The 27102-nt window shown below is 49.0% G+C and overlaps 1 protein-coding gene, 1 long non-coding RNA gene and 1 pseudogene across 6 annotated transcripts; 2 read left to right on the top strand and 1 right to left on the bottom strand.

The window, feature by feature from the left end:
• The first annotated feature begins 113 nt into the window (after positions 1-113).
• LOC108350722 (60S ribosomal protein L27 pseudogene) lies at positions 114-13497 on the top strand (annotated as a pseudogene).
• LOC134486595 (uncharacterized) lies at positions 12889-20507 on the bottom strand. The gene is made up of 3 exons (XR_010065838.1): positions 20379-20507; positions 14255-18346; positions 12889-13021 (listed from the first exon to the last, which is right to left on the bottom strand). It is a non-coding gene; the product is annotated as an uncharacterized LOC134486595 (long non-coding RNA).
• Tex261 (testis expressed 261) lies at positions 20206-25564 on the top strand. 5 transcript variants are annotated; one of them, XM_017592548.3, is made up of 6 exons: positions 20206-20324; positions 21245-21324; positions 22449-22602; positions 23984-24051; positions 24791-24917; positions 25008-25564. In XM_017592548.3, the coding sequence occupies exons 2-6, from the start codon at positions 21316-21318 to the stop codon at positions 25121-25123; spliced, it is 474 nt and encodes a 157-aa protein (XP_017448037.1). In that variant the 5' UTR covers positions 20206-20324; positions 21245-21315; the 3' UTR covers positions 25124-25564. The 5 variants fall into 5 exon arrangements, with proteins under 5 accessions (XP_017448037.1, XP_008761281.1, NP_001017537.1 ...); XM_008763059.4 differs by lacking the exon at positions 20206-20324 and adding an exon at positions 20518-20693; NM_001017537.1 differs by lacking the exon at positions 20206-20324 and adding an exon at positions 20606-20693 and having other exon boundaries at positions 24791-24893; positions 25008-25559.
• Positions 25565-27102: the final 1538 nt, after the last annotated feature.

The raw sequence follows: 27102 nt of genomic DNA, 5'->3' as shown, positions 1-27102 counted from the left end.
TACCCCACCCTACCCTACCCTACCCTGGTTTATGAACACGCACTCTGCACTGTGCTGAGTATGTTGAGCGGTACGCAGTGAGGCCCCAGGTACGCAGTGAGGCCCCAGGCTGCTGTCAACTGAGGTTTGTGTGGTGGTGAGGATAGAGCCCAGGTGAGGATAAAGTCAGGCAAGTGCTCTCTCCCAAGTGATCTGAGCCCAACTCTATTCTTTTTGTACAGTATCTCGTCTCTATAACCCAGACTGGCATGGAATGCAATGCTGGCTCAGCATACTAAAAGCCGGCACTCACAGATCATATTTCACCTTCTGGCCACCACCTGCTACTCTAATCTAAAATGCTCAGTTGAACGGAAGAAGGAAGAGAGGAAAATACAGTTAGGACCTGTGTGACTCCTGTGTGCCTTCTCAGGTCCCAGGTTGTTCCAGGCCCACTTGGAAGCAGCTTCGATAGCCAGGAGGACTGTCTGCTGCTCTTAACATTTCTTTGAGACTTCAGAGTAGTCTCCATGTGTGCCTCTGTCTAACCTTGGACCTCTGTGCCTGCCTCCTGTGGTGAGATCTTGAACTGGGATCCTCTTTCCCTGTCAGCTGATTGGGTCCAGTTGTGTTTTGACGTGAACAGTTGGGAAGGTGGGCACACAGGGTTTTATATATCCCAAAGTAACCTCAAAATCTGGCTGAGGATGACCTTAAACTTCTGATTGTCCTGCCCCACCTCCCCAGTGCTAGGGTGTTTGGGTGTAGGCGTGCCTTTTAAGGTTCCAGAGTGAGTGAACTCTTTACCTCCTTTCTTACTTATTTGAGTCAGTAAAGCACTGAATAATTCAAGAATAGAAACAATATTATTGCCTGACAGAGAAACTAGAGAGAAGTGAGACATTTCCATTCATAGTACATCAAACTTCTTCCAACAACATTTTTAGAATCAAAGCTAATTCCATAGAATCTAACCAAACAGAAGATTTGGCAGAAATGTGATGTTGTAGGTGAATTCTGATGGAAAATTTCCCTTTTGCACTGGCGTAATGAGCCTTGGAACCTATTTGTGACAGTGCCAATGTGCTTTTGTACTGTTGTTAGGATCTGTAATGAGGTCTCAAGTCACCAGGGCTGGCCCTACTCTCCTGAGTTATCTGAGGCTGTCTGTCCTTGAATCCTAGTCATTCTGTTTCCACCCCCTAAATGCTAGGATTATTTAAAAAGGAATGTAAGAGAGAAAGTTTGGTTCAAAGGCAAAATTGACTTCTGAATTTGATTTTGGATGAGAATTACTATAATTGCTGCCAGTTCTCACCTTCAGAATGAAGATGAGAAACCTCAGGGCCATGACATGGCTCAGAGGGTGATAGTACCTGTTGTTCTTGCTAAGGACTGGAGGTGACTTCCCAGGACCTACATGAGGTGGCTCATAAACCCTGCAGCTCCAGCCCCAGGGGATTCAATTTTGTCTTCTGGCCTCCTTGGGCACTTCACTAATGCACTCACATATCATTCAACATAAAAAAGATTACTAACCCTCAGAGATCCAATCAAATAAAGCTAGCTCATGTGGCCCCGGCTACCTCCCTATATAGACAGGAAGGACTTTGAACCTCATATCCTCCTCCCTCAGCTTCCCAAGGGCTGGGATTACAGGTAATCACCACCATGCCTGGTTTATGTAATGCTGGTAACTGACCCCAGGGTTTTGTATGTTGTAGACCACCTACCTACCAACTGAACTACAACCCCATCCCAGTAGCTAAATTTGCTTATACCCACATGTACTGTTATGCACTTTCAAAACGCACAGGCTAGTGTACATTTTTCCTTTCTGCTGAGTGCTGGCTGCTTGCTGTTGATATGGGCAAGTTCATGAATCCTGGGAAAGAGATGCTTTTCCTAGCTGGATGCTACATAAACCCTCCGGACACAAAGCTGTCGTTGTGAAGAACATTGATGGCACCTCCGACCACTCTCACAGCCGTGTCCTGGTGGTTAGAACTGACCGCTATTCCCGAAAAGTGACAGCTGCCATGGGCAAGAAGAAAATCGCCAAGAGATCCAAGATGGAGTCCTTTGTGAAAGATTATAATTACAGCCACCTCATGCCTACAAGGTACTCTGTGGATATCCCCGTGGACAAGACAAGAATGTGTTCAGAGACCCAGCATTGAAACACAATGGGCGGGAGGCTAAGGTCAAGTTTAAGGAGGCATACAAGACAGGGAAGAACAAATGGTTTTTCCAGAAGCTTGCTTTTAGGTATATTTTTGTTTCTGTCATTAAAAATTAAAAAAAAAAGAAATGCACAAGCTTAGTAATAAAACATAGATCAAATATTAACTTTTATATGAATTCCATATTAGAATTCATAAAACATTTGGTTAATTTAGTGAGTTAATTTTTCATATGATTCGAATTGGTTTTGCCAGTCTTTAGCTTTTAAGTTTGGAACATGTAAGTCACATGTGTTACTCAGCTTCATGACTTACATTATGTTCCAGTGGCTGTTCCGGGTCTTCTGACCATCTTGACTAGATTGTTTTAAAGTCACCGTGTTGCTCATTTTAATGAAATATATACTAGCTGTTTAACTTAAAATAATACATGGATTAAAAGACTGATAAGAACACTCCCCATTGCACATAATTCTTTTGTGGCTTTGTTTTGTTGATGGTACTGGGGTTTAAACCTAGAGCTTTGCATATGCTAGACAAGTGTACCACAAAGTTACATCCCCAGTCCATGCTCACAACTCTTTAAGGCTTCTTTTGTGCCTTTGTTTATCATGCTAAAAACTGAGGAATTACAAGAGCTTCTAGACATATTAAAAGGAGGAAGAGTGAGCTGTGAAATCCAAGCAATTAGCCTCAGTTCGCTCAAATGCTAGAGGCTTATTATGTGAATGGTTACAAGGCTGAGGAAATATAGATGCTGCAGTGGAAGGTGTTTGCTTGCTTTTAAGTGGCTTTGTAAAGGTCTACTGCCCTTCTGCCCTCAGCTTGCAACATCTCGGCAGCTGTTCCCGCAATGCTCACAAGATTGGTGATGTTCTAGAAATCTGCAAGCCACAGCTATTGTCTTCTCTCCTCTGTCCCTGTGACCCCAGGAGGTCTTCACTGTAGAAGAGGCAGGATAAGGGAGGGTGGGAAGAGGGACAGTGGAAAATACCTCCAATGCCAAATTCAGTTACAGCAAGGGAACAGAGGATGCCAGCCCCAAGGTCCTTAGCAGATTACATTGGTCTACTTGGTGGGGTATGGTCATATCTGTTGTTATGCAGTGCTGTTTCCAGTGTTAACCTCACTTCTGGACAATGCTGTATGAAAGTGCCGAGGGACTGTAAGATAGTGCCATGACAAGAGCTATGGAAATGATAAAATAGGAAGAGAGCAAGTTCCATGACAAGGTTAGTTTTCACACTAATAAAAGATGGGGGAGGGGGGCAAAACTGTGAACTGAGGAAACAGAGCTGGACGTGAGGCCCTGGAGGTCTCGTTAGGATCTCACTGTGAAGGTTTCCAGTACAAGTGTGGTCGCAGCTCTATACTCTAGAAAAGTCTGGTAGGTTCCACAGAGCAGGACAAATGGGAGGGAGAAGCTTGAAGCAAGGGGACACTTAGAAGGCAAAAGATAAGCAAGGAAATTAGGTTGTGGAGCAGAGAACAGGAGCCACAGGAAGAGTTCCAGGCTGGGCTCATGCTGTCCCTCTGCTATGGGGTATAGGAAAGAAGGCCTGGAGCACAGCCCTTCCATTACCGTAGCAGTAGGCTTCTCCCTGGTAACTACAAAACAAAGGAGGGTAGGGCTAATCCCTGGAGGACAAGACTGGAGCAAGCACATCAGGAAGAACAGGCCTAGTTTGGCTCATAGTTCAAGAGTACAGTACCTCATGGGCTGGGCTGGAGTGTAAGGCAGCTGATCACATTACATCACTGTTGTAAGAGCGAACCAAAGGCAGAGAACTTCTCAACTACCCAGACTCCTCCCACTGAGGCCCCAGTCACAACCTTCTGTTTGTTTCTTTCTGTTCGGTTTCGACTGAACCATCAGTTGCCGGGGAGCCGTTCTGGACAAGAAGGTGATTGTTGGAGGGCCAAGGCCGCAGGAAAATGGACAAAGGTGGGCCTGCACAGGGGATATAAGGATAGCACCCTCCCACTCCTTCCTCTAGAATCTATTTTCTGTCACAGTCTGTTCTGGCTTGGCGATGACTTTCAGCTCTCTAGACTCAGAACATGGGCTAGATCAGACCCAGAGATATGTTACCTGATCTTGTGTTATTTTTATTGTATGAGGACAGGGTCTCATGTATTCCAGGCTGACCTCCAACTTGCTGCATTGTAGCCAAGAATGCTCTTTTACCCCTAACCCTCCTGTATCCACAAATGCTGGGATTGCGAGATCTGCCAGCGTACCTTGTTTAAGTGGGGCTAGGAACCCAAGGAGTCATGCATTCAAGGAAAAGCACTCTACCAAATGAGCTACCTCCTCAGACCGCCTCTTGTGTACTTTCCATCAGATACAGAGAAGTCACTGGGCTTCAGAGATCCACGTTGTTGGCTCCGTGTGGTTTGTTGTTTGTGTATGTTAAGATCTACTCACCCATATTCCTGGCTGGGATACTAGGGAAAGAAAGGCAGGAGAGGCATGCTGTAGCCCACATCTGCCCTGACTGCAGGCTCCTTGTGAGAGCAGATGTGGCAAGAACAGCGTGGGCTGCAAGACAGGCAAGGGCAACACAGAAGACTTCCTGGAGGAGGTGGGATTTGAGGCTGTCTTGGAGACAGGGTGCTATTTATTCTAATCCCAAATAAGAAGAAATTCAGATCCTTAAAAGGTTTGGACTCTTGTGGCCATGGTTGTATATGGGTATAATCCTGACCTTCCGGGGACAAAGACAAAAATATGGAGAGTTTGAGACTAACTTGGACTACATAGTGAGATCTGGTTTCAGAGATTCATGAAGAAGCCAGGAGTTTAGTCCCAACACTAAGGAGGCAAAGTCAGGCAGATCTCTGTGAGCTCCAGGCCAGCTACATAATGAGATCTTGCCCCAGTGCAAACAAATAAAAACAACCATAAAGACACCCCACAAAACAAAACCATAAAAAAGGAAAAAAAAAATAAGGCTTAGGCTCTGGCAAACTCTGCAAGGGTACACATTGCATTCTTGAGGTTTGAAAAGTGGGAGTGGGGGGGACCCCTCTATCGCGCCTCCAGGCCTTGATGTCTCCTGTGACCCTGGTTATGTACACCTGAAAACCATGTGGAAATAGTCAGCACCCACAGAGGATCCTAGCCCTGGTTGAGGAAAAGCCATTTCCATTTCCCAGGAGCTCTAAGATATCAGAGATGGGAGGGGATGGGACTCAGCTGTTTCTACCCTGAAGTCAGTCACTGCAAGTCCCTGGACACGGGTCAGCAGACATCATAACATCCAGTTTCGAGACCTTGCTACTGACTCTAAGCCGAGATGGACCTACATTTCCTCGTCTGATAGTCCAGGCCCCTGCCCTCTCTTCCTGCTCCCTGGCCGGCATGTGCTCTTTAGAGAAACACTGAGGAGAAGCCAGAACTCAGGTTTTTCAGCCCCTGGGTTAGCTTACGCACAGGTGCCCAGGCTTGGCCCTTCCCGATGTGATCGCAGTGCCCACCCAGAACCAGTACTATGTGCTGAGTTTTCTCATCTGCCTCTCTAGATGGAGTGTATGCATGGGGGTATGGGTGGGTAGATTGCCTAGTCTGTCCCACGCGGCCAGGCATGTGCGGTTCAGTGACTGGCTGAGGCCTAAGCAGAAGGGACAGCAGTGCCTTTCCTGAGACAAGTGGGAAGAAAGTATCAGCCACGGCTGACCGAGCTGTGACCCAGGGCCCAACACAGAGCCAATTAGCAGTCACCACCATGGTGGCAGGCTTGCCACAGTTTCCACAGGAGGCCCCGATGTGCAGCTAGAGTGTCAGGCCGAGTTAGCACCAGGAGGCTGAGTGAAGCCCAGCTGCCTAGATGGAGGGCCATGGGTGATAACACTCCCACTGGGCTCTGGTGGGGGTGGGAGGCAAGCCAGAGAAACCTGCAAATAGGCAAGCCTCCACTCACAAATGCATGTGCCAGCATGTTGCTGGATGTATGTTTGTGCATGTGCTTGCACGGCTGTGGCCTAGCCATACCTTTGTGTATCCAGTTAGCTCATCCAGTGTGTGCCTGCTGTGTACACCCAGACGCCTAGGATTAAGCAGTCCATAGTCCTTGTCCTTGTGGAGCTGGAGGTCCAGCTGGATAGGTGGGAAATGATTAGGCATCCACTGTGTACTCTACTGTGAAAAAGTAGATCTGGAGGCAGATGTGGCTTGCTCCTTAGCTGCTGTCCTCGAGGTAGGCCTTTCTGAGGAAAAGATGAGAGGAGCTGGAAGGGGATGGAAACTGGAGCTGGAGTATAGGGGCACAGCATCAGTATGGACCTACTTTCCCAGTCCTGATTCAAGGTCCAGCTTTGGCCCTTTCCCTTAGCCTAGCCACACAGCCAGGCACACAGGACCCTCTTTACTTACCCATCTGTGATGGGTATGCTCAGCTGTACAACCCTAGATGAGTGTACTTGGTACCCACAGGTGCCTAGGAGAAGGAATTAGAGCCCTCAAAACCTGGTGTGACCTTGGAACCCTAGCCTAAGGCTAATCTTGAAGCTGCCTTCTTGTGGTCAGAGGCAAGGATGCCCTTGGGAACTGAGATGCATAGTACCTGTTGGCAGAAGGAACACGGGGCAGGTTCTCTCAGCCCAGACTTTTACTCCTCACTGTCTCCTGTTTTTCAAGGGCTCTGAGCTCTAGCATGTCCTAGAAAGCTAGCTTTTAACCTTGAACTCCATCTCCCAAGATACATAGCTCCAGACACAGAGCCCACAGGAAAGAACTAGGTTGGCCTATTTAGGTGGCCTTAACAAAAGTTGGGTGACAACAAAGAAAGCAAAGTGGCATTGTTGTAGAAAACTCCATGCCAAACCAGTAGAGCTCTCCTCCCTTCAACTAAAGAAGTGTGTGACATTATTCCTGGGGAGATATGAACATGCACTCACCCCAGACAGGAAGCAATAACTGACCAAAATGCTGATACCATCTAAGTCCAACTTTGAACCAATGAGTTTTGTGGGGTCATGGGTGTATGGGTGACAGGTTAATTCAGGAATATGGTCAACTGAAGGCAGATAAGTGACTGAAAGCTACCCCAGTATGGCCGACAACTCACAAAATGGAGCCTTAGAACTCTTTATGCTTTGCAGGGAGCTCTACAAGGGAGTCTCCAGCAGCCTTACTGCTTTATACAACCTTTGAGAGGAAGAGGCCTATGCACCTGATCAGTTTCAGGGACTTCCTGAGACTCACAGGTTGCTTAGTTCCTGAGTTTTAAGACCCTCCTGTTAGAGACTCTTCAGTCTCAGGAACTTTCCTCCAGGGTGGAATGTTTCAGCTCAGAAGGTGTTACTGCAATAAGAAGAGTAGCTTGGATGTCCCGAGGATGTTAGGTGGGAGACTCACAGCTGTGTGTCTGTCTGGGTCCTGTTTCTATGGGTGGGCCCATGCATTTATGTTTGATTCAGGCCAAACTGGAGCCATCCTGCCAGCCTCTGAATATGAGCATGTCCCATGCACCTTTGCACTGTTTGCCTACCCAGGCAGACTGCTTGGCATTTGCCCTGTCCACTGTAGGGACCTCTCTGTGTCTGAGCTTTTCTGGGAGACTGAAGAAATATCTGCGTGTCTCCAGGTTTGTCATTCAGCTGTCAGCCTCTGAAATCTGTAAAACTCTCTTCCCCAGCTGAGCCAGAGGCTCTCAAAGAGTAAACTGCAGGCTCCCCCTTCACCTGGGCCACAGATGGCCACAGCAAGTAGACACAAGCAGTCTCCCAAGATGCTACTCTGTGATGTAGGTCAGTGCATTTGCGCACACACACACACACACACACACACACACACACACACACACACACACACACTCCAGTCCCTGTTTCTCTCTTGTTGGCCTCCCACCCTGAGGTGCAAGGAGGGTGGTGATGAGAGGTGAAAAGAAAATAGTAACACCCTCCAGTGCAGTGCAAACTGAATTTCCTGGGGGTAAAGGAGGTGACAAAAAGAAAACAAAACAAAACAAAATAAAAAACCCAAAGAAACACTTGTGTCAAAGAATCTCTAAGATTGGTTGAGTGAGTAGAATGTCCACAGTTGTGGAGAGTCGGAATGTTGCAAATCTGGAGCCAACTTATCTTGGGCTATCTTTAACCTTCTTAGTGATCATATATCGGCCACCTCTGTGTATGACCTGACATCCTGTGACTATCAGGGAAAGTCCTTTCTAGAACGCAAAACACATCTTTAGCTCCCACAAACCCGAAGTCTAAGAAGTCATCAGATGACAGACGTCTGTCCATGACAGAGGTTTTGCTGCTTCTTTGTGACCCGCCATCCTGCTGTTTCCACCAAAGTGTTTTTGTAGTTTCTCAGTTTTATGTTATCATAAAACCTGCACCAGGGGTTGGGGATTTAGCTCAGTGGTAGAGCGCTTGCCTAGGAAGCGCAAGGCCCTGGGTTCGGTCCCCAGCTCCAAAAAAAAGAACCAAAAAAAACCCAAAACAAACAAACAAACAAAAAAACTGCACCAAACTCTCCACCTTGGATTATGGTATTTACGGGGAACCTGAACCTGTGTCCCTAAGCTGGAGTCACTCATATTTGGCTCAGAATAAAATCAGCCCTCCCCCCTTCCAGATGACAGCTGTATTTTTGCATCCACAGTACAGACTTCTGAGTGTCTCCCTCCAGGCTAATGTGGGATCTGGTCAAGCTGTGGATGAGCAGACATGGGCCTCCCACATGGGGTAGAAACTCCTGGAAAGTTGCTTCAGAGCACAGTTGCTTCATAGCAAGTAGCCAAGAGGGTGAATCAGTGAGGACCATGGGTTGTGGTGCAAACAGGAAGCCAGGAGGAAAAGCGGTTGCCAGCTTGGCTGGAGGTGTGGACAGGATCTTCAGACTCCAGGCTGGGGAAGCTCCAGGCGGCTGCCTTTGCTGGAGAGAGGCTGGGATCATGAAAAGCATGGCTGGCCACATCCAGGCCCCGCCAAGGTGAACTATCACCTCAGCAAAGGTGCAGTGAGGAGTAGACACAGGAAGGCTGGGGGACTCAAGTCTCCAGAACACTCTGTGTCTTTGTTCCTAAGGCAGCAGCTCCCTTCCAGGTGCCTTGTGGAAACTGAACAAATGTCTGAGTGTCACCAGGTTTGTCATTCAGCTGTCAGCCTCTGAAATCTATAAAACTCTCTTCCCCAGCTGAGCCAGAGGCTCTCAAAGAGTAAACTGCAGGCTCCACCTTCACCTGGGCCACAGATGGCTACAGCAAGAAGACACAAGCAGTCTCCCAAGATGCTACTCTGTGATGTAGTTCAGTGCACATGCACACACATACATGCACATGTACAGGCACATACACTGTCCAGTCCCTGTTTCTCTCCCGTTGGCCTCCCACCATGAGGGAATGAGGATCTGAACATCTGCTCATGATGGACATATCTGGGAGGGCCAGGAGTCATCAAGAGTCTGAAACAGCAGGGATGAACTCTGGAGTTCAAGCTAAGGTGTTGTAGGAGAGACTTTGTCCTTCCTGCAAGAGGCAGGTGTGGGAGGCAGCTGGAAGAGGAAGGCCTGGGAACTGTAACCTGAGGGCCCAGATCACACCCACAAGCAACCTCTCCCAGAACCAGCCTTTTCATTAATGTCTTCTCAGCACAGATATCTCCACATGGATAAGATAGTTATCACAGACATGGCAGGCTGCCAGCATGGCAGGTCAGTATATACAGGTCAGTCTGGCGTCTCTCAGACACCTTTTCCTGCTGTAGGAAAGAGAATATATTCCTTGGTAAGCTTTAGTCAAGGATCCACCCCTCCAAAAGGATGACATGACCTGGCAGGATATGGCTTCCAGAGCTAGCCCATAGGCAGATGGCTTGTGCCTTATCCCACTTTGCAGGGTCCTGTATAGTTGGGGTCCTGGTTATAAACTCCCTCCCATGACCTTCTCAGGAGATATTTGAGCTGTATATTAAAGAACAAATAGGAATTTCCCAGATGTAGAGGCAGGCAAGTAGTACTGGGAAGGGCTGGTGAGCCTGTAGCTGAGGCAGAAGTTTTCTAACCCTGTAGAAAGAGGATACCTCCCGGCTGTCTCCTCTCTGTCTAAATGGGAAGGGAGCACCAAGACAAGGTGGGTGTGATGGCTAGTTTAATGTCAACTAGACACAAGCTAGAGTAACTTGAAAGGAGGAAATTTCAGTTGAGAACATGCCTAGAGAGATGACTCAGTGGTTAAGAGCACTGACTGCTCTTCCAGAGGTCCTGGGTTCAAATCCCAGCAACCACATGGTGGCTCACAACCATCTGTAATGGGATCTGATGCCCTCTTCTAGTGTGTCTGAAGACAGCTACAGTGTACTCATATACAAAAATAAATAAATCTTTTTTTTTTTTAAATCTGTCTGTAAAGCTTTGTCTTACTTAGTCATAGATGTGGGAAGACCCAGCTGGATGGTGGTTCTGGGTTCAATAACAAAGCAAGCTGAAGAAGCCAGGAGGAGCAAGCCAGTCAGCAGCACCCTTCCATGCCTTCCGCATCAGCTCCTGCCTCCAGGTTTCTGTCCTGTTCGAGTTCCTGTCTGGTTGCTTTCAATGATGGACTACAATGGGAAGTGCAAGGCAAATAAACCCTTTCCTCTCCAACTTGCTTCTGGTCATGATGTTTCATCTAAGCCTAAGACAAAGGCAATTGCATACGGGGACATCCTAACTGTGTGCTTTGGCTTCGAGGAGCATCTTGCTTCCTCTTGCCAACCCAGTTGCTCTGCAGTCAGATTTCCATATGCTAATGAGAAAGGCATTTGTGTGCATTTTGTATTATTATTATTATTAAATGGGGAGGGGCTGGAGTGATGGCTCAGAAGTTAAGAGCACTAGCTGTTCTTCCAGGAGACCTGAGATTGGTTCCCAGCATCTACATAATGGCTCACAATGGTCTGTAACTCCAGTTCCAGGATATCTAACACCCTCTTCTGGCCTTTTTGGACACTGCAGGCCTATGGTATACAAACATATTCAGGCAAACACTCATAGACATAAAATAAAAACAAATAAAATTTTTAAAAATAAATAAAAGGAAAACAAAGATGGAGCCCGCGGAGATGGTTCAGTCAGTAAAACGCTGGCTTCGCAAGCATGAGAACCTGAGTTCAACCCTAGAGCCCACATAAAAAAAACCAAGCATGGCGGTTTGTGCTTGTAGCATTAATGCTTGGGAGACAAAGACAGGTAAGGCCATGGGACTCACTCGCTGGCCAGACCAATGAACCTCTGACATCAGTGAGAGATCCTGTATCAAAACCAAACGTAAACAACAGAACAACCTAAAAACAAACAAAAAACCGAAACAAGGAACAATACCATTGTGGCCTCCACATTCACAAGCACAGTGTGCATACACACCTGTGTACATGCACACATGCCAGCACACAGAGTAGGAACAAGGTCTCTCTGTGTGTCCCTGACTCCCTTGAATCTATGTAGCTGAGCTGGCTGCACACTTGTAACGGTTCTCTGGTCTCTACTTCCAAATGCGTGGTTACAGGTATGCACTGCTTGGCCTGGTCTTGCATGTTGCTTTAAAGCAGGACACACTGCTGATGCCAATAAGAGATAATTTCTTAGAAATAAAAGAAGGGGGCATTCAGGCCCAGCACCCCAGCAACATGCCTGCTTCCTTTTTGATGAGTACTGGATTCTGATCCTTCCCATCGTACACATGTACACCTGGCTGAATGATGTGTGGGCACAATATGCTGTGCTGACCCAGCAACTGCAAGGGAGGGAGGAGTGTGAGGGAGGACTGTGAGGGAGGGAGGACTGTGAGGGAGGGAGGAGTGTGAGGGAGGGAGGAGTGTGAGGGAGGGAGGAGTGTGAGGGAGGGAGGAGTGTGAGGGAGGGAGGAGTGTGAGGGAGGAGTGTGAGGGAGGGAGGAGTGTGAGGGAGGGAGGAGTGTGAGGGAGGAGTGTGAGGGAGGGAGGAGTGTGAGGGAGGGAGGAGTGTGAGGGAGGAGTGTGAGGGAGGGAGGAGTGTGAGGGAGGAGTGTGAGGTAGGGAAAAGTGTGAGGTAGGGAGGAGTGTGAGGGAGGAGTGTGAGTGAGGGAGGAGTGTGAGGGAGGGAGAAGTGTGAGGGAGGGAGGAGTGTGAGGTAGGGAGGAGTGTGAGGGAGGAGTGTGAGGGAGGAGTGTGAGGGAGGAGTGTGAGGGAGGGAGGAGTGTGAGGGAGGAGTGTGAGAGAGGGAGGAGTGTGAGGGAGGGAGGACTGTGAGGGAGGGAGGAGTGTGAGGGAGGAGTGTGAGGGAGGGAGGAGTGTGAGGGAGGAGTGTGAGGGAGGGAGGAGTGTGAGGGAGGAGTGTGAGGGAGGAGTGTGAGGGAGGACTGTGAGGGAGGGAGGAGTGTGAGGGAGGGAGGAGTGTGAGGGAGGGGTGTGAGGGAGGGAGGAGTGTGAGGGAGGAGTGTGAGGGAGGGGTGTGAGGGAGGAGTGTGAGGGAGGACTGTGAGGGAGGGAGGAGTGTGAGGGAGGGAGGAGTGTGAGGGAGGGGTGTGAGGGAGGGGTGTGAGGGAGGACTGTGAGGGAAGAGTGTGAAGGAGGAGTACATTTTCTTTGAGGAGTTTCAGAGAGATGGTGATATGTATACATGTGGAAGAAGACTCCAGAGACTGACTCTCTCTCTCTCTCTCTCTCTCTCTCTCTCTCTCTCTCTCTCTCTCTGTGTGTGTGTGTGTGTGTGTGTGTGTGTGTGTGTGTGTGTGATATTCAAAGAGAGGCCATTCCAAAGCACTGTATTACTGTATTTATTTCGGTGGTTATTAATGTGACTGGAGTAGGCATGGTGGCACACATTTCTTGTCCCAGCAGCCAGGAGTTGAAGAAAGGTGGATCTCTGTGAGTTCAAAGCCGGCTTGATCTACCTAAAAAGTAAGTTAGAGGCCAGCCAGGGCTATACAGTGAGACCCTGTCTTTTTTTTCCTTTAAGAAGGAGGAGGAGGAAGAGAGGAAAAGGAGGAAGAAGAAGAGAAAAAAGAAGAGAAGGAGGAGTTCTGGAGAGATGATTCAGTTGTGAAGAGCACTTGCTATTCTTTCAGATGATCTGGGTTCAGTTCCCAGTACTTGTGTGATGGTTTGTGTATGCTTTGCCCAGGGAGTGGCCCTGTTAGGAGGTGTGGCCTTGTTGGAGTAGGTGTGTCACTGTGGGCTTGGGCTTAAGACCCTCACCCTAGCTACCTGGAAGTCAGTATTCTGCTAGCAGCCTTCAGATGAAGATGTAGAACCCTCAGCTCCTCCTGCACCATGCCTGCCTGGATGCTGCCATGTCCCCGCCTTGATGATGATGGACTGAACCTCTGAACCTGTAAGTCAGCACCAATTAAATGCTGTCCTTATAAGAGTTGCCTTGGTCATGGTGTCTGTTCACAGCAGTAAAACCCTAACTAAAACAACCTGCATGGTAGCTTACAACTGTCTGTAACTCCATTTCCAAGCAATCCAATGCTTTCTTCTGACTTCCACATGCACTCATGTGGTGAACACATATGCATGAAGCCAGAACACTTAAGACTATAGCATAAATAAATCCTTAAAACTTTTTTTAAAGAAGAAAAACAATATGACTGTGCCTGGTGGTGCACTCTTGTGATCTCAGCACACAGGAGGCTGGAGGGTCAGCAATTCAAGGTCACATACAATTATATAATGAATTTGAGGCCAGCCTGGGGTACAAGCATCTCTGTCAAAGAAATGAAAGACGAAAGAAAGAAAGAAGAAAGAGAGGGGGAGGGGGAAGGAAGGAAGGAAGGAAGGAAGGAAGGAAGGAAGGAAGGAAGGAAGATGAGGACCGGTAGAAGGAAGACTAGGGTCTAGGTTAACCACCTTGTCCCTGTTTACTGATGTCTTTCACAGTTTAAGCACTGAAAGTCTGATTTCCTGAGGACACTATGGTGGGTCAACATGCCTAGTTTCTCTGTGCTTCAGCTCCTTCTGCTGTAGAAGGGTTTAAGGGTGTAAGAGGGTTGTGTGTGTGGTCAGGAGAGGATGAAAACAGCCCTGGAGCATGCAGGATACACAGAGAGAGCTTTCTCTATACAGTTTCAGTGGGTCAAAACTGGGCCTATCTACTTAGGACAAGGAGGGGTTTCCTCACAGACCTCATGTCGTCAGCAGTATGTCATGTGTGGACTGACTCTGGACAGCACTAGAAAGGCAGAAGGCAGACTTGCAAGGTCTCCATCCTCCACTCTGCTCAACACTCCCTCTTCTTTCTTTTCATGAGAAAGGATCCAACCCTTTTCTTCTCAGGCTGAGTTCCTTCCTGTCAGGGAGATGCCTGGAGCTGCTTGAATAAAGGGGAATAAAGGGGAATGGCTCTGCCAGCCTGACTGGGGAGGTTTCCTCAAGAGGAGTGCTCTATGCCTGTACCAGCCGGGCTGCCCCCACCACTGGTGTGCCTCTCTGTCTCTGTCTCTTTGTCTCTGTCTCTGTCTCTGTCTCTGTCTCTGTCTCTCTCTCTCTCTCTCTCTCTCTGTGTGTGTGTGTGTGTGTGTGTATAATAGAAAAGTGTACAATGTCTTAAAGTCAGTCACAGGCCAGAGGGTAGAGCAAGAGAAACCAGCTAACAGTTTTAGGCAGCAGACAAAACTCCCAAGAGGATGACCACTAGGGTACCATCCCCTTATAGGACACCTTCCTCCAGTCCCTAAAATGTGCCCAATCTCAATTTAGCCTTTCTTCCCCAAGTTTTTCTTTCCTTTAAAAGTTTTTATTGGGGGTTGGGGATTTGGCTCAGTGGTAGAGCGCTTGCCTAGGAAGCGCAAGGTCCTGGGTTCAATCCCCAGCCCCGAAAAAAAGAAAAAAAAAGTTTTTATTGTATTTGTTGTATTGGGGGTTGGGGATTTGGCTCAGTGGTAGAGCGCTTGCCTAGGAAGCGCAAGGTCCTGGGTTCAATCCCCAGCCCCGAAAAAAAGAAAAAAAAAAGTTTTTATTGCATTTGTGTGTGTGTGTGTGTGTGTGTGTGTGTGTGTGTGTGTGTGTGTGTACTCATGTGAGCACATGCTAAAGTGCACATGGAGAGGTTAGAGGACAACTTGTGTGGATTTGTTCCTTCTTTCCACCATGTGGATCCCAAGGATCAAATTGATCCAACTCAGGTCATTGGTCTTGGCAGTGAGTGCCTTTACCCACTGAATCATCTCACCAGCACCCGGGTTCTCATGATCAAATATCTGGGGTAGCCATCCTAGTAAGAGAGAAGATCTCAAGACATACTTCTGCCCCTCACTTTGGCCATCGGAGTCCTAAGACAACAGACTCCAAAAAAAAAAAAAAAAAAAAAAAGGTTTTCTTGGAAGAATCTCACACTTGGAAGGGCAATGGCTGAAACTGATGCCGACCAGAGTGGGAGCTTGTCGCCCAGAAAGCGACTTCACACAGTTCTGACAGCCTGCCAGACCACCTTGCAGGCAAGATCGGAGCTGAGACAGTGAAGAAGGCTCAGTGATGGTGGACCACACTTTCTCCAGAGCTACTTAGCAATTGCCCTCCACTGAAACGTAAACCTCATGTCTGTCTGCTGAGAGAGGGACTTGTGGGTTGTTGGACCTCACCATTTTGTTCCCCTTCCCACACAGGATAAGTCTCCTTTCTCTGCTGCTCACTGGTACCTGCCTCCTCGGTCGGCATACCGAGGACAGTGGTCAAGTCTGGCTTGTTAGAGAGGCTGGAGAGAGCCCAGGCTGTGGCTCTAAGACCTCCGAAAACAGACACATGTTTCTAACCGCCACCTAGTTCTGCAGCTAGTGCCTGAGGGGAAGTGGTCCTGTCTTCCTGGCTTTGGGCTGTAATGGTCTCACAAACTCATTTCAGAGATCTCTCAGTCTCCAGAACTTTCCTTTAGCAACATGTTAGGGTCTGATCCTCCCCTGCCAGGTTCTTGTCTCTCCCCCTCAAATCCTGTGCACTTAGTCACTTTTCTTCCTCAGGGATAAGACACTAGGAGACAGCTTATAGAAGGAAGAGTTTATCAGGGGCCTACAGTTTCAGAGGACCAGTCCATGACCACCATGGCAGGGAGCAATGCAAGAGACAGGTATGCCTCTGGATAGTAGCCGAGAGCTTGCATCTGGAGGCAGAGAAAGCTAACTGGGAATGACATGGGCTTTTTAAACTTCAAAGCCCAACCCCAGTGACACACCTCCTCCAATTTAGCTACACCCCCCAATCCTTCCTAAATATTTCTACCAACTGGGGACTGCACATTTAAATATATAAGCCTGTGTGACCATTCGTTTTGAAGCCAACACAGTGCCCCTGCACATAGTTCTGTTGGACCTGGCACATTAGAAGACAGCACTTGAACAATGATCTAGAAGTTTTGAGTACATTTCACTAGAAAGTCCTTCAGTTCATGGCCCTGACATGTGACGGGGGCAGAGGTAACTTGGACCATCTGTATGCACCACACAGAGGTCAAAGCTTTCCTAATTTGCTCTTTATCTCCTTCTGGGATTGTGCTCTGGTAAATTTACCACAGGATACCAAACAATAGTGTGCTCACTGCATAGACCATCACAGGGAGAACTTGTCCCTTAGGAGGTCAGCACTATCCAAGACAACGTCTATTAGAAATATGGTGCGTATTTGTCATGGAGTACAGTAGAGCACATCTACTTATGGCTCTCACCACCCTATGCTGCTTCTGAGAGTCCTGGAGAGCTGACAGTCTCTCAGGCATGTGAGGAAAGAAGAGCCTGGTCTTCCCCCACCTCCCATCTCCATCCCCACTGATGGAGCCTGGCAAGATTGGGAAGTAGAAGTCCATGCTGAAATGAATCCTATCCACAAGTGTATGCAATGTGTGTGGTGGTGGGTGCTATCAGGCTTCCCTGGCTGCCCTTCACTGCAAGACTGGCAGGAAAAAAAAATCTCTGTCCCCCAAAACTCCTTTCAAGAGGTGAGGAAACCACTCCTCACTGTTGTTCTCTGCTGCACCTCTGATTGTCACTAGAGGGCAGAAGGCGACAGCTCCAACATAGGGAGGGGTTTGCTATCAGGATGATGACTCCATAACCTCAGCTTTCTTAATAAAGTGGAATCTAGTCCCAAGCAGGGTGGATCACTGGCACCACAGCTCAACGTTAATGTCCTTTGTCTTAGATCCAGTGGATGTGTGTGTCTGTAAGAATGTCACAAGTTGAGTTATTAAAGGCACAGTGTAAGGAAACAGAACTGTGAGAATTGTGAGAGGTATCCTTACAAGGATAAAGCCAGAGAGGGGAAATGAAGCCTGAAACCGAGGCAGGACCTAGTCCCTGGGCTGAAAGGCAGGCCAGCTGGCCAAGGAAAACCACATGGTTTCTGGAGCCAAGCTGCCCAGATTCAAACCCTGGCTCCTATGGGTACAAGGATTTGTGTCCTCTGTGGATTTGATGGGAACTGAAGCTCTCTGTGTCTTCATTTTTTGTCTGGGGGGACAGAGACAGCAACGGCACCATCCCCTGCCCTAGATGTGATGCTAACTGGGTCAGCTCATCTGAATCACTTAGGGCCACGTCTGCCGCAGAGTTGGAACTGCCAGCGCTTGGCATCTTCTGACCTTAATCTTAGCCAAAAGGCCAAGAAATTGTTTGGCAGTGATTTCCAAGGAAGAGACGTAGATGGGGCTGAACATCTACCATCTTCCCTCCACATGTCCGTCACAAATGTGAAATGAGTAAAGGTGAAGGCGTGGGCATAACCTTGGAATGAGGACATCTGCGGGGAAGATTCTGCTCATGACTAAGTCAACCTCTGCCTTGAATCTCTCAGTCTTTTACTCCTGAAATGAATCCTTGACATTTAACGCTCCCCTTCCTTTATCCCTTACCCCCTCAAATGGAGACTTGGGCCTCTTTGCTTTGATCCCTGATCAGCTTGGTTCCCAGGGCTCCAGAGTCCTATGGTATGAAGTTGGACTGGATGAAGCAAAAAACAAACAAAACAAAAACAAAAACAAACAAAAAACCAAAGTCCACCAAAAAACCAAAACCCCAAACCAAACCAAACCAAAACCTCCATTTTGTTTCTTCCTGCTTGCCTTTCTTGCCATCAAAGGAAATTCAGATCCATGGCCTGGCTGCCCAGGTCAGCTTGGGCTCTAACACAGGGGAAATGGCAGCTCCTGGCTGGTGTACCAGTTCTAACAGGCACAGTGAAACATGGGTGCACTCAGCTTTCAGGGGTCCCAGGTTCCTTTCTCTTCTGTTCTGAAAACAGAGCAGACAACACATCTACATTTTCTCCTCCATGAAGCATTTTTATTCATTTAAGCAATTTTATTTTATTTTTATGGTTTATTTTGAGACAGGGTCTCACTATGTAGCCCTGGCTAGCCTGGAACTTTTATGTAAACAAGGCTGGCCTCAGGCTCACAAAGACCCACCGGCTTCTGTTTCCCAAGTGCTGGGACTAACAGCATGCACTACCGTGTGTGGCCCATTTACTTTTGATTATGTATTTGTGGGTCTGCCTTCGGAGAGTATGTGTGCTGAGTATAGGTTTCCAATGGAGGTAGAAACATCAGGTCCACCTGGACCTGGATTCACAAGTGTTCATAAACTACCTGACATGCACACTGGGAAATGAAGTTGGGTCCTCTGTAAGAGCAACATGTGATCTTACCCACTGAACCATCTCTCTAGCCTGTTCCTTTATTAATTTTGTTTAAGAACAAGCATTTACTTTATGAATCAAGAAATATGATTGTTTGTGATATGGTGGCACATACCTGTTGGCGTCTAGGAATTGCCACACAAACCACTCAGACACTGATCTTGGTCAACTATGGATGGTTTGGTGAATGCCACACCCCAAGACTGATCAATCAGGGAGACAATTCAGGTTCAGGAGCCAAACCATGACCTCAAGTTAAGCTCCTACAGGGTTTTAAAACCCCAATCCTCAAACATCTGTGTCATGTTATTTCACCAATCAGGATCTAGGGATAGGGAGATTTCTTAGGAACATGTCTGTGTTATACACTCGTCCTGCTCCTATTGGTTGGGGCATTCAATGGCGGCAGGGGACTTGCCTTGTCTCATATTCATGTCTTAACTGGTCTACCAGGAAGGGACTTGTTTTGACTAAAATTCATATCTTAACTTGTCGATCAGGACGTCAGTTGCCCAAGTACAAGTCTCTTTCTTCCAGTTAGGAAGTCAGTTCCCTGGGAGGTCTTAGGAACTTAAACTTTACTTGACCCCTACTCAAAATGGAGGTCTTATTTTAAATAGTGTCTTATATCTCTGATGTTGGGGTTCATCCCAGGGGCAGCTTATAAAAGCAAATACTATAAAAGTTTATACATAGGTGAAGAAAGTGTTGTTGGGTGGTCAGTTCAGGTCCAAACTTATTGTGAGTAACGTACAAAGCGGTTCTATTGACTTCTATCATGATTGGTTTCCCTGGGCACAGAACATAACAATATGTAATCAATCTTGGCATTAGAGAGTTTCCTAGTAACAGCAGAAACAAATGGGAAAGTTTCCTTATAATGGCAGGCTGGCCAGGTAACAGTTACCAAGGACTTAATATTTTACCTAGTCCCTAACTTATAATACCCATGATTCCAGCCCTCAGTAGGTTGAAGCAAGAGGATAAGCATCTCAATGTCATCTTAAGGCTACATAGTGTCTTTAAGACCAGCCTGGGCCACATAAGACTGTTTCAAAAAAGAAAAGACCTTAGCCTAGTGTTTCTACACCTTTAATCCCAGGACTTGGGATAAAGCAGAGGCAGGCTGATCTCTGTGAGTTCAAGGTTAACCTGCTTAAATAGCAGGTTCCAGGTCTACAGAAAGACCTGTAATCAAAAAACAAATCAAAAGTTTTATTTCGCCCAAGCATGGTGGCACACATCTGAAGTCCTACCAGTTGAGAGCTGGAGATGGGAAGGTTGACAGTTCAAGGCCAGCCTGAGCTATGAGACCCTTCCTGAAAATGACAAACAAGAAGAGCTAAGAGGCACATTGACACTCGAAGCTTGTCTGTGTCAGCCACTAGGTGGTGCTCTCTCAGCTGATTGCCTACAGTGTCGCAAGTACAGTCAGTGCTTAGCGGTTGCTTTAGTCCCCACGCAAAAGTGCAGACTTGTATTGCAAAAGACCTCAGCCCAGGGGGAGAGTTAGGGCTGACGGCATCTAGGATTCCGAACTATGCGGCTTCCTAGAGTGTGACCTGAGATAAGGTAATCTTCCTCTCACAGAAAACTAGGATCCAGGGCCGTACGGATCCTACGTACCGACTTGAGCCAGTATTGGTCCCAGTCAATCCGGTTTCTGTGTAGGCGCTCCGTACCGGGTGCAGCGCGATTTTTTGATCCTCCGAGCCGGTTAGCGGCGCTCGCGGGCTTGGCGGGGTCGCAGGGACGGCGGCGCTCCATCCCGCTCTTCTCGGCGTCCCCGGGGCGGGGACAGCACGGCAGCGGCCGCTCAGTGTCGCGGGAGCCGGACCGCGCAGGCCCGTCCCGGCGGCCCGGGGGGCGCCATGTGGTTCATGTACGTGCTGAGCTGGCTGTCGCTGTTCATCCAGGTGGCATTCATCACTCTGGCCGTCGGTGAGAGCGCTGACCCGGGCCGCGCGCGCCCCGGTGCCCCGAGCCGCTAACCGCTGCCGCTTTTTGCAGCTGGGCGCTGACGACCCCGAGTTGGTCCTACTGGACCTCCGCCGAACCTTCTGGAGGGGATGTTTGGTTCCGGAGACGCATCCTTGCTCTCGGAGCCCTGGGCTCCCCACTCTGCCTGTCCCCTCCGGCTGGGGCAGCGGGGAGGCCCCTGCCTGTCTCTCACCCGGCTGTTTGCTAGTGTACAGCACCCGGCCTGTAAACTAAGTGTTCTGCAGGTGTTGGTTGACTGAGTGGAGTTTAAGGTTCCTGGAACAGAGGTTAACTTTATGCTGTACGGTCAGCATAAAGTCTTTCTACAGTTGTCTTGGCAAAGTTCTACTTGTGCAGTTGAGGACATCCCAGGGGTGCTTTGGCTTGTTCCCGACTTCCTGGAGTCTGGAGAGGCTTGGTAGGGGAATACGGGATAAGCAGGCTGATGGGAGTGCCCCTGACTGATCTCTTCCTGTTTGTCTCCTCCTGTGACGCCCCCTCCTCCTACCTAGCGGCTGGACTGTACTACCTTGCAGAGCTGATTGAAGAGTACACGGTGGCCACCAGCAGAATCATCAAATACATGATCTGGGTAAGAGGCCGCTTTTCCCTGGAGTCATCCGGGGCTTGCTTGCCCTACATCAGAAGCAGGAAGTGGGGATTGTTTGGGCTGGAACTGTTTTGGTGCTGAGAACCAGGTTCTGAGGGTGTCCCTCTTCCCCCAACCCTGCAATCTGCACTCCTGGGTCCAGATCACCCCTGACCCTCCAGCCTCAGGTGGCATTGTTTCACAACCTACTGCCACTCCTTAAGGTGACAGTGCAGATATTTCAATGACAGGTACCCACAGCTTTGCTTTCGTGTGGCTTTCCCCCTCTATATCCACTGTCCCAGCACCAGTTCCTCAATCCCAGTCCAGGCTCAGACGTATAGGGACAGTAAGGACAGTGTAATGCTTTCTTATTGCCTTCTCTCTAATCAGTGTGATTTGTTCTAAGGGAGCATGCCTGACCCTTTCTCTTGCTTCATGGGAGGCTTCTTTTCCAGAAGACTTGCTCCCTGTCCCTGTTAGGGAGGCTGTAGGTAGGTTTCCTTCAGCAGCTGTGAGGAAGGCTGAGGTGGCTGTGGGAGTGCCTTTGGACAGAGAAGTTCACCTTTCACTAGCCTAATATCTGCAGTTACTTTCAGTCTGAACATAGCCTGGGGTTGTAGATTGTGGTAAAGACAGGGCCACAGCCAGTTCATTGGCTCAGTCTGGGGTGTGGTTTGTATAGCAAGTAGACCTTTCATCACAGACTGCCTGCTGGGTTCATTACTGAATTGTGTAATTGATTCAGTAGATCATGCTTAGCATTCAAGAAAGCTATGAAACAGAGGATGTGGGGGGTGGGTGGGCATGGCATGCATGTGGCCTTGGGTTAGATCTCAGCTCCAGCTCCAGAAACAATAACAGTAAAGACTAGAGCAGACAAATTGAGTTTGTGCTCTGTCACACGTGTGGCTGTGTGTTTGGTACTGTGTAAAATATTTTTGCTCACTTTGGATCACTGTCAATAATGTTTTAGAAGTGACCTTCAGAGACACCACCTTTGAGAGCTGAGTGTGGTTTCTGTGAACCAAGAACATCAAAGTGTATCTGTAATGCTGTGCAGAGCAGGCAGGGGGTGACAGAGGAGGCCTGAAGGTCCCCTGAGCCAGTGCTTCTGCCTATTTCAGTTCTCCACAGCAGTGCTGATTGGCCTCTACGTCTTTGAGCGCTTCCCCACCAGCATGATTGGCGTGGGCCTTTTCACCAACCTGGTCTACTTTGGCCTTCTCCAGACCTTCCCCTTCATCATGCTGACATCACCTAACTTCATCCTGTCATGCGGTGAGAGGGGGCAAGCAGGGAGGACTTGATGGGACTAGATGCGGGCACTGTATCCCAGACACTGACCTGTTGGGGATACTGAGGAGGGGAGCAGCTGATAAGCTGCTGAGATTTGCAGGAGGCCACACTGCTTGGGGAAAAAAATGACTTCTCATTCCTGAGGACCCTAGAACCTGTCTCTGCCTAGGGCCTAGTCCTCATTAGTGGAAGGGCCCCAGCCAGGAAGACCTTACCAAAGAGTCAAGTTAGAAGGAAGACTTAGGAAGAGAAAGCACACTATTTCCTGTCCCTAGAAGGCCATTTCTCATCCCTGAGCAACTGTGTTAGACCCAGTTGGTTCATGCGGTGGTCACAGATGTACACAGATGTTTGTGAGGAAGGTTCTAGAAAGTGGTTGGCCACAGACACTGTTTTTCCTTGCTGTAGACTGGGTGGAGATGGCAGGTTGTGTGAGGAGTGCTTTAGAGTTGTTTCTGAGTCTAGGGGAAAACCTGAATGTTATCCATAGAAGGGTAGATTGTTAAGATTTTGGGGCATGTCAATATCAGGTGCGATTTTACCTCAGAATCTCTTCAGCAGGAGTTTGTTCAGCACCAGGCCCCCTGTAGGTCTTCCAACGAGCAGTTCTGGCCACCATAAGGCTCCTCTGGCTTCTTATGTCACTCCCTTGAAAGTTTTTCTGAGGTACCTTGTAGGTACCAGGTGCTATCTATGGCTTAGTGTCCCTTAGCCTTGTGCATGGCATGGCGGAGTGCCATCTTCATGGTAAAGGGCAGAAATGAGGCATGTAGTTGTGAGGTAGGTATGGGGAAACATGGTCTTTCTGGTGCCTGCCCTTCATCCTGCCGTGGAGGCAGGTAGGGCTTTGTACCTCTGCACAGCCGTCTCCTTACTTGCTCTTTTGCATGAACGTGTACACACTGGGGAAGAGTGTATGGGACCAGAGCACAGCAGTTTTCCCCATTCTAGATTTCCAAGGGGCGCTGAGAGTCTCCATCTGAGGAGGAGGCCTTCTCCCTGCTGTACAGTGTGGAGCGGAATCCGCCGTGGTGTGTGCTCTGCTGGCCCATGACCTCTTCTCGAACCTTGCTCTTGGGAGAGAAATGGCATGATCATGGATTATATGTACACAAACCCTTCTTTTTATAACATGCTACAATGTTCCAGTCTACCTTCTGATTCTGTTCCTGCTGCCCTCTGTAGTGAGAAAGTTGGGGCTGAGCACCTATTCTTAACAGATGGGGACTGAGGTCTAGGCAGTGCCCTTGGCCTAGAGCCATGCTGTGAGTTGGGATAAAGTCAAGATGAAACCCAGGGCTCCAATTTCGGGGGCTTCCTGGGTTTGGTGAGCACACTGTGACCAGACTCTCCGTCCCCACAGGGCTAGTGGTGGTGAACCATTACCTGGCATTTCAGTTTTTTGCGGAAGAATATTATCCTTTCTCTGAGGTAAGAAGTGCCCAGTCTCTAGTACATATTCATTGTGGCAGGGATGGGAGACAAAAGGGACTTACGTGATCTGCTTTGTGACTGAAGCTGTGAGCCAGAGCGGAGCCCATTCAGGAACTGTGGTTTTATTTATTTTATGTATGTGAGTACATGGTCGCTGTCTTCAGACACACCAGAAGAGGGCATTGGAACCCATTATAGATGGTTGTGAGCCACCATTTAGTTGCTGGGATTTGAACTCAGGACCTCTGGAAGAGTAATCAGTGCTCTTAACTGCTGAGCCATCTCTCCAGCTCGTTATTTTTAGACAATGATGATGATGATGACGACGACGATGATGATAGAAGGTAGGGTGTCTGAAGAAGAGAAGGGATCCCTTTGGTGAGATGGGAGGACACTGCTCTTCCCCAGTGTATCCCTTTGGGTGCCTCACTAGGGTCATCTTAGTCTGGAAGGGGCAACAGGCTGGCCTGTGTGAGCCAGACCTCACAAGGCAGGGCTCCTGGCTCCAGCTCCATCGGCACCTCCCCAGGATTCCTTCTACTTGAAGTCCCCCACCCCCATCCTCCGAGAACAGTGTCACTTTGGGGAGGGACTGCATTCGTACAGCTGTACTTTCCCTCCCCTCACAGTCTAAGTGTCAGAGAGTCCTGGTCCCTGAGTGCTTGCCCCTGCAGGGATAGGGTGGGCCTTTGGGACACCCCTGGGGCTCTCCCTTCTCAGTCTCTCCTGTCACCAGGTCCTGGCCTACTTCACATTCTGCCTGTGGATAATCCCGTTTGCTTTCTTCGTGTCACTCTCGGCTGGGGAGAATGTCCTGCCCTCCACCATGCAGCCAGGCGGTGAGGAAGGGCTTCTTAAGTCAGGTGGGGGGACTGGCACCAGCCCTGAGAGAACTGCATACATGTGTACACGCATGCGCATGCATGCTCACCTCCCTGCCTATGTTTCTGCAGATGACGTGGTCTCCAATTACTTCACCAAAGGCAAGCGAGGCAAGCGCTTAGGCATCCTGGTTGTCTTCTCCTTCATCAAAGAGGCCATCCTACCCAGTCGGCAGAAGATATACTGACCCTTTGGGGAGGGCATGTGGGGGGCAAGACCAATAGAGCCAGGCCCCTGGGACTCTGGGCTAATAGTGCTGGGGTGCCTGGAGGGTGTCTTCTGCCAGCCCAGGTTTCCCTCCCCTCTGTTCTGAAGCCCCATCCCCACCCTCCTCAGGAGGCTTGAATGCTGCCAGGGGCACCAGAGAGGGTAGCAGAGCCTGCTATGCCAGGAGGCTATGTCTCCAGCCCTCCCCTCTCCAGAGTTGGGTCTGGTCAGATGGGGCAGGCAGGGAAGCGCCTATGAAGGTAGGGAACTGACAGCAAGTTCTCAGGCAGGTGACCATAGGGAGGAGCTGAAGATCGGCACTTCCAGGAAAAGTGCATTTTGCTGTTGAATTGTGGGCCTTGTCCAATGCTGATTCCCTTTTGAATAAAGATTCTAGGCGGCACTGTTTGCCTTAACACCCCAGGAGTTCATCTTCTCTGCCTGCTAACCTTCTGCCTAGACTGGGCTAGCCTGCACTAGGGACCCCTCTTCTGCCTCTTGCCCTTCTGAAGGGATTCTCGTGCCCCTAAGTGGGAAGGGAACAGAGACGAGAATGAGTGAGCAAAGGCAGTTTTTCTGAGGCTTCTCCTCCTTTCCGTGTCTCCTCCCTGAGACTGTGATAGTCCAGAGTGGGGGAGGGGGTAGAAAGTTTATGGCTGGGTTAGAGATGCAGACCGTCTACATAATATCCTATTTATGTCTTCCTTTGAGAAAAAGGAGAGATTTCTTGGTAAATTCTATCTCAGGCTCAATATAAAAATAAGCATTGGCTTCTAGGCAGCCTAGGCTGTGGCCTGTTTCTTGAGAAATGGGGCTGGGAAAGGCTGCCACTCAGAGCACACAGGCCTCACACTCACCTGCGCTTCTGGCTCTTGGAGGGATGTGAGCTCTGTCTTCTAAGAAGGTGGGCCTCATCCCGGGCCAGACCAGCATCTGTCAACCTTGCACTCCAGCTACATACAGTGCCTTGCAGGGGCTCACAGTCCATGGAGTGAAGGCCCCTCCCCTGGCCATACCTCACAGTGAGTCTGGCAGGTGCCGAGATAGACAAAGCCTGGGGAAGACCCCAGCTGGTGAACATCATCTTTCTCATGCATCCGTCATCACATTGGCTCTTGCATTTTTGTCAAGTCTTGGCCTGCCGTTCCTTGAATTTGTCTTGCAGCTACAGGTGAGATGGCCAAACCGATTTCTGCCACTCGGGTGGGTAAGGGACATAGGCTGCTGCCCGACGTGGGCTCAGGCTGGCCCACTTGTTTTGCTGTTCAGTTTATCTTTGTTCAGACGGCTTTCCCAGGCCAACCCTGGTAGGCTCATCACGCATCACCTGCTGGGCCTTGGTGGGGCGGGAGGGGGTGGCACAGCTGATGGTCTGCTTCTTGACTCATGTTTCTCAGTACTGGTGTGACTGTTGTCCCTTTACCTCTGTCCTTTCAGTCTCTGTTATATAGGCTTCTTTCTTGCCCTGTGCACACAGGGGCTCCTTGGCTGTCCTGTGGATGTCCTCAGGAAGTGCAGCTGTGCTAGTGGCTTTAGGGATGCTGTGGAGGAAGCCAGGGCCAGCCTTCAGTCCCAGCTACTTCTTAACCACAGTTCTGCTGCCTTCTGGGCACAGAGACAGTTTGAGCTCAGCATCCGCTCTGTTCACCTGCTCTTCGACACCTGTCTCTGGTCTCGATGGCTCAGGAGCCAGGCCGGGTAGCCAGGCCGGGTACTGCTTTCTCTTTCTGCCCTATGCCTAACTGATCTGCTCTCTGTATTTGAGTCACCCTACTGTCTTCTCTCACCTCATTTGTTTTGACAGTTTCCTGTATTTATCCTTTGACCAGCTGGGGTTCTTTCTGAAATGCACAGTTGGCTGAGTCTTTTCTGCCCACCAACTCTCCCCAGCTCTCCACTGCCCTTAGGATAAAGTCCAGACTCTGTAGTGTGGTGTGTGAGGCTCTTGGGTCCCTATTA

Source organism: Rattus norvegicus, chromosome 4, assembly GCF_036323735.1.
Source record: "Rattus norvegicus strain BN/NHsdMcwi chromosome 4, GRCr8, whole genome shotgun sequence".
In the NCBI taxonomy this organism is placed as follows: Eukaryota; Metazoa; Chordata; class Mammalia; order Rodentia; family Muridae; genus Rattus; species Rattus norvegicus.
The sequence above is the reverse complement of the archived record's forward strand: the minus strand, read 5'-3'. Positions and strand labels throughout refer to the sequence as shown.

Excerpts from the sequence above, each read along its gene's own strand:
- Tex261 (XM_008763059.4), top strand. The coding sequence starts at position 20,624 with ATGTGGTTCATGTACGTGCTGAGCTGGCTGTCGCTGTTCATCCAGGTG. Across the intron at positions 21,325-22,448 it reads TCATCAAATACATGATCTGG|TTCTCCACAGCAGTGCTGAT; the intron begins GTAAGAGGCCGC and ends TGCCTATTTCAG. Across the intron at positions 22,603-23,983 it reads TAACTTCATCCTGTCATGCG|GGCTAGTGGTGGTGAACCAT; the intron begins GTGAGAGGGGGC and ends CCGTCCCCACAG.